Source organism: Ambystoma mexicanum, chromosome 6q (assembly GCF_040938575.1).
Source record: "Ambystoma mexicanum isolate Mex_15411 chromosome 6q, UKY_AmexF1_1, whole genome shotgun sequence".
NCBI classification, from domain to species: domain Eukaryota; kingdom Metazoa; phylum Chordata; class Amphibia; order Caudata; family Ambystomatidae; genus Ambystoma; species Ambystoma mexicanum.
In genome coordinates, this window is record NC_090937.1 from 218,894,992 (window position 1) to 218,900,991 (window position 6,000).

General features: G+C 40.5%; 1 protein-coding gene across 1 annotated transcript in view; it reads left to right on the forward strand.

Moving 5' to 3' along the window:
• Positions 1-5,215, forward strand: part of LOC138515903 (alcohol dehydrogenase 1-like) — a 349,539-nt gene extending 344,324 nt beyond the window's left edge. Inside the window, exon 9 of the mRNA XM_069630664.1 lies at positions 4,798-5,215. Coding sequence (XP_069486765.1) covers positions 4,798-4,822 — 25 coding nt within the window. The 3' untranslated portion in view covers positions 4,823-5,215. The remainder of the gene's footprint in view (positions 1-4,797) is intronic.
• The last annotated feature ends 785 nt before the right edge of the window (positions 5,216-6,000 follow it).

Sequence of the window (6,000 nt, forward strand, 5' to 3'; positions counted from 1 at the left end):
CATCCACTACTCATCCCTATACTCCTGCAGGGCAGTAGTCAATTTGTCAAATCCAGACACAAAGATTCCCGGGGGTGCTGCCCATCCGAGAGCTGAATAAGAAAACTGAAGAAAGAGTGAGGGGCATGGAGGGGGCCCATCTTGAGTCCCCCCTACCCTGACTACTCCTGTGGCGGTTATGTGGAGAAACAAATAATAAACCCCCTGCCTCATTGCCAGAGGGTGGAATGCATTATAATTGGGAGAAAAAAGCAGGACTCTTCAGCATTTTGGAAATAAAATTAATGATATTAGAGCAAGCCCGACCTGAGTTCTCTATGTGTGAGCCGCCCCAGGCCTAATGAAGGTTGACTTCCAGTACAGGAAGTGCTGCTGTGGAAAAAAGGATCTAAAAGAGAAAGCAAAAGAAGAAGAAAAATAAGGAAAGGCGTCCTAGGCCTGGCAATGAGGGGGTGAAAAAGTGAAAGATAAAGTCAAATGTAAAGAAATTTGTCCTATCACAGATAAATCCCGTGGCATGTAAGTGGCAAGGTACTTCAGCAGAGAATAAAGATAAGGAAGGCATGGACTCCAGCATTTCTGCATAGCCGCAAGGAAGCCACACAACTCTCAATATCATGATGTCGGGGCACATTCATTTCTTTTTTGGTAGCCATAGCAGACTACAGCCGCCTCTGGTCGAAATGCTGGCTGTATTTTCTTAATCATGAATACCCAGGGGTGGACTGGCCTATAGGGAACTCTGGAGATTTCCCGGTGGGCCTCTGCACCCTGGGCCTCTTTTCTGTGGTATTTCCAAATTTTCTCATAGGAAAAGCTTTGGGCCTGCTGAAAATGTGTCATATGGGGCCACTTTGAACATTATTTCCAGGGCCTCTTTTGGTCCCCAGTAATTATTTCCAGGGCCTCTTTTAGTTCCCAGTCCACCCCTGTGAATACCCTAATAGCCTGCCTGCTACATATGAAATATATAAGTGTATACCTTTCGTGGCTGTATGCCTTTCATGACTATTCAGGATTTTCTCCCTGTCCTGAGCAATTGGCGCTCTTATTTTGTTTGTATGGGCTGTATCTCACTGCTCGGTAAAGGGGTCGTTATGTACATTAATGCTCGCAAATTGTCAATTTGGGCTTCAACGAAAACGTTTGGTTCATGGACATAGAAAACATGCTCAGTTAAGTTCGGGCGAAACCATGTTGTTTGAAAAATATGGTTTTATGATGTTATCAATCATGTGCTCTAACTACCCTCGTTGTGATTTTACACATGTTATTATTGCAGGTTTTCACAGCGTTGAACAAATCCTCCCAGAATCACGTGCAACATGCTAGGCTATGTAGCCTTCTGTGACTATTCGATTGTTTTCCACGTTTCTCACCATACCTCCATTCACAGGTGCATCAGCGGTGGGTTTTACTGGCCTCTTTCTCCTTTAAAGCACCAACCTCTTACTTAAGAAGCCATTTTAAAATACCCGAATACAAGTGCGTTTCTGGTGTGCTCTGATGGTTCTTCCAAGATGGGATGGTGGCAGGCTTTTGCCTCTGTGCCGCTTATTCACTTTGTATGATTCAAATGTGGCAGCAGCTGCATTCCTCCAAACCATCATACAACAACAAGACATACTGAGAACGCATGAATCGCTGCGCATAGAGCTGAGAGCAGGGAAAGGAACTGGTGCAATAGGGTGACTGCAGAACGGGGTTGAAGATGTATGACTGGAGAAAAGTGGGGATGAAGGTTCAGGGGGGAGTCGGAATAACAAAAGATAACAAAACCAGTTTGCCCTGACCAAACCTTTGAAGTTAAATGATTCCAGAAAAAGTCCCAGTAAATTAGTCTTTCTCCTGCCTCAGCAAATCCATTTGTTTTCTTTTGCGATAAATGTGCTGTCCACTACTGGCCTCATCCAATGTCAGGGGACTAATGGGCAAATCTGAAGGGAATTGCAGCAAATTGGAGAAATCAAGATAATAACGACATTGGAGGAAAAAGAGGCATAGCATAGCAGAAATTCCCTGTTTTAGTCCAACTCAAAGATTCTCAGTATTGACCCCATAAAGTGCAAGGCAAAATACACATCTAAATAAAATGATTTATAGGAAGCCCGCTCAACAATTTAGCAGTAAAAGTGTCCTGATAATCTATCATGAGTTATGAGAAGCCTGAGGGTATTCTCACCCTATTCCCCATGGATCCAGGTGGTCAGGAAACGGCCATCACTTTTGGTTCCTGACCTTGGGGGTGGACAAGCAAGAGAGGAGTACATAGGTGGAGGGTCCTTGAGGACTGGGAGTGGGGGGTCCTTGGATGAGACATGGCGTCCCCCTTTCCTAATAACAACCCACCCAATCCTTTATGGGTTATTGTAAACTAGCTTCCCTTATTTTGTCTCAGTCATGCCATTCCAGTACTGAAACAAGGAAGAGACTCTAGGAGTCATAAACACCAACATACAACCCCAACACTCTGGTACTGAGATGAGGAAGAGACTACTAGGAGGCATGCACACTAACATAGAACCAAACCACTCTGGTACTGAGTTGACAGAGAGCATCAGCAATGCCACTACAAAGGTCAGGTATGTCACACTAATGGGCCTAATTATAGTCAGGTAATTGAAAGAGGGGATTCACACCTGCAGCTTATTCACCCACCACCAGTGAATAAAGGTGGGAAGCCAAAAGAGCACAGAGAGGAGGAAGAGAAAGGTGAGACACTTCTGTGTGCCGTTTGATGCAGAGCTGCTGTGTGATGACAGTCGGAATGCCAGGGACTGCAGAGGCTGGCAGTCCAAATTGGGGTGGCATGAGAACAGGAGTTCTCTGGCGTAACTGAAAAGCAAGAGAAGGCAGCATGCTGAGGGGCTGGCCTTCTAATGAAGAGACAAAGTTTGTGTTCTCCCTTTGTGCTGTGAGAGTGCGGGAGTGTTTCAGGGGCAGAAAATGGAACCCTGGAGGCAAGTATGTTGAAGCAAGACCAGCGTGACAAATGAGAAGCCTGCAAAGGAAGCTGATGAGTTTCAGAGACCAGGAAACCTGGTTTGAAACTGACCACGAGTGCTGTGAATGGACCACTGATTGTGCACGTGTACAATGTAGTGGAGTGGACACGAGGGTCTGAAAGAAGCGGAACACATTCTCGAAAGTCTCCATCTGAACTGTTTAATGAATTAACAACACGTGAAGTGTTAAAAAGAAAGGGGCAGTCCTGAAAGGTTCCAACTTGCAAAATAGTCATTTCAATGGTATAAATGAAAAGACATCTTTATTTCTCAACCTTACACAACCTACAAACCTATTTTGAACATTGAAAGCAGATTATAATTTTTTCTAAATACTGCATTGAATGCAGGTCAATCGCCAGAAGGTGAAAACAAGAAATTGGGAATCTTCTGGGCCTATTAAACCTGTGAACCATTTTGAACTTGGGGAAGGGAACCTCAGCATTTCTAATGTGAATTATTCTTAACTTGGTGAAGGGAACCCTAGTATTTCTATTGTGAAAAATTGTGAACTTGGGGAAGGGAACCAAAGCATTTTTACTGTGAGTTATTCTGAACTCGGGGAAGGGATACCCAGCATTTGTACTGTGGTTGATAGAGTTGCATCGACCATAATAACAAACAAGAGTGCCCTTTATTCTAGTAGCAGCCCTGCTAATTCGTGTCTTGTCTGGTCTGTTTACAGACAGGACTGATGAACCAGAGTCAGTGTGTGCTCAACAATTTAAGATAAAAAATTGAATTTAATCGAAGAGATCACTGTACCATAGTTTTACTTATAAATTCATGTGTGTATTCTTTTTGATGAGGATATTGATTATGAATCTAAAATATCCTTGATTGCTTCATCAAATACTATTTTAAAGCAGTAAGTACTCTGCTTACAGACTGAACTGTCATTAGTTAAACTTGATCATTACTCATTACTCTGACTTTCATTTCTTATTGAATGTAATGCGAGTTAAGGATTCATAATTATATGCTTTAGTTGGATATACTTGTATTCCTGTGAAATGCTTTATTAAATGTTAACTTTGTTATTTACAGTGTTTGTATGTTTTATATTTGGGTAGTAAGCTTAACTGCTTTTGTACCCAGAATAAAATCCAATGTTATTTATTTTCTAATGCAGCCATTTTATTTATATCTCTGTTTTCTTTGTTGAAATATTGCCTTTGAGCTGATTACACACAAGTTGAGACTTGACCTGACCTAGGGACTTTTTTGGCCAAGTACCAATCCAAGCCTTTGGAGCTCCACCTAGTCATTTATATTCATAACAAAGTTGTTAATGTTTGGCTCTAGGTCATGTTCCTTAGGTCATATTGGGATGTGTGCGTGTGTGTGGGGATGTCATAGTAGTATTAATTATGCAACCATAAATGTCTTTCTATCTATCTATGATATGGTTGTGCTTGACCATAGTAGTAAACATTACGAGTGCGCTGCTTGCCGTTTCCTTATTTAGAATCACAACATGTACAATATGTAAAATGTTAGACTAGTACTTTTTAGGTCAACACACATCCGCACAGCTTTTATTATGTTTATCCCTCTTGCAAAGTTGTTCGTTTTATAACTCTCAACTAAGCTGGGTTTTTTGAGTGGTTTCAAGAATGTAGGTCGCACCTCTAACCATGTTAGGTGCTACCTGCCAAAGCCAAACCTACCCATTTCATGCAGGCTCTTGGATTGAGATCAAGAATCAGCTAACTGATATGAACTGTTAGAGGAGTCAAATATGAACTCTTCTGTTATCAAACAAAACCTAACAACATGTTTTTTTTTTCAGTATTCGTACTGTCCTGATATTCTAAGATCACCCATTGGGGCATACCTTTGATCAACTCAGCATCAATGAGAACCTACTTCTTCAAAACCTGCTCAGTGCCAAATATGTGATGTCTTAAATAATTTGAGTTGATTAAAAAAAAATTATTTTGATTAGGCAAACATTATAATATGCTACAGACTATATCTGAAAAATAAATATTTGCTCACGCTGTGTGTCTTTTTAAAATCCACTAATAACATATTGCATTTTCTTTCCTCTGAAACAGTATGCAATCTGATTACTATACGTCCAACCAATTATGTCTCAGTGTAGCCAGTGTTGTGCACAGTTTCAGATGTTTATACATTCAAATTCGTTTTGCTGATTATCTGTAGTGCTGATTTATCAAACCTATAATAAAAATACAAATAACAAATGTTTCCTTATTTTGTCCTTTTCTTGTTGGTGTGGAATTAGCAGACCAGTAAACGACACCATTTTTTTTTCAATAAAAGTCTGCTTAAAGTTTTTACAATACTCAACGATGCTGTGCACTTACTTAATGTTCGGGGCAGCATTTTAGAAATATACGTTTAAGACAATCAAAAACGGTTTCGTAACTGTAGTCATCATTTGAATACATATTTCACTTACTGGTGGTTCAGATGTAAGATAAAAAATTCACTTTGAAGTTATCCTGTGGTTTTATGGTTTGCCCAACAATGAACTTGTTTACCGATTATTAGTACTATGACTTAACAGTGTGTCATAATAACAGAGGCAGAAAACCGAAATTGTGTAACTACCGTATCTGTACAATTCTTGTCAAACCTAGAGTTAAATATATTTTACTGAAGTAAAAGAAGCAAAAAGTACCAACAACATCATATTTTACTGGTACAACTGATATGAACATGAGGGCTTTTTAGTTCATGCCTCCTCCTTCATCTCGTGGATGGTTTACTCGTAGAGGCTTGGAATCTAACTCTAAGAAAAATACTTGATCTTTAAAAAAAGCCTCCAAGTTTGTAAAATCGGATATTTTGTACTTCTCATGCAGTACATTGAAGAGCTTGAATGTTCTACTTTTGTCAAGGGAGGGCACCCCAGCAACCTTTTTTACAGCCTTGGCAGTAGGTTGTGATGCACAACATACAATCATTCATGTTTGCTGCAGGCCCAACCTTATGCAAAGCATCCAGTGGCATGCCATGATTGTTG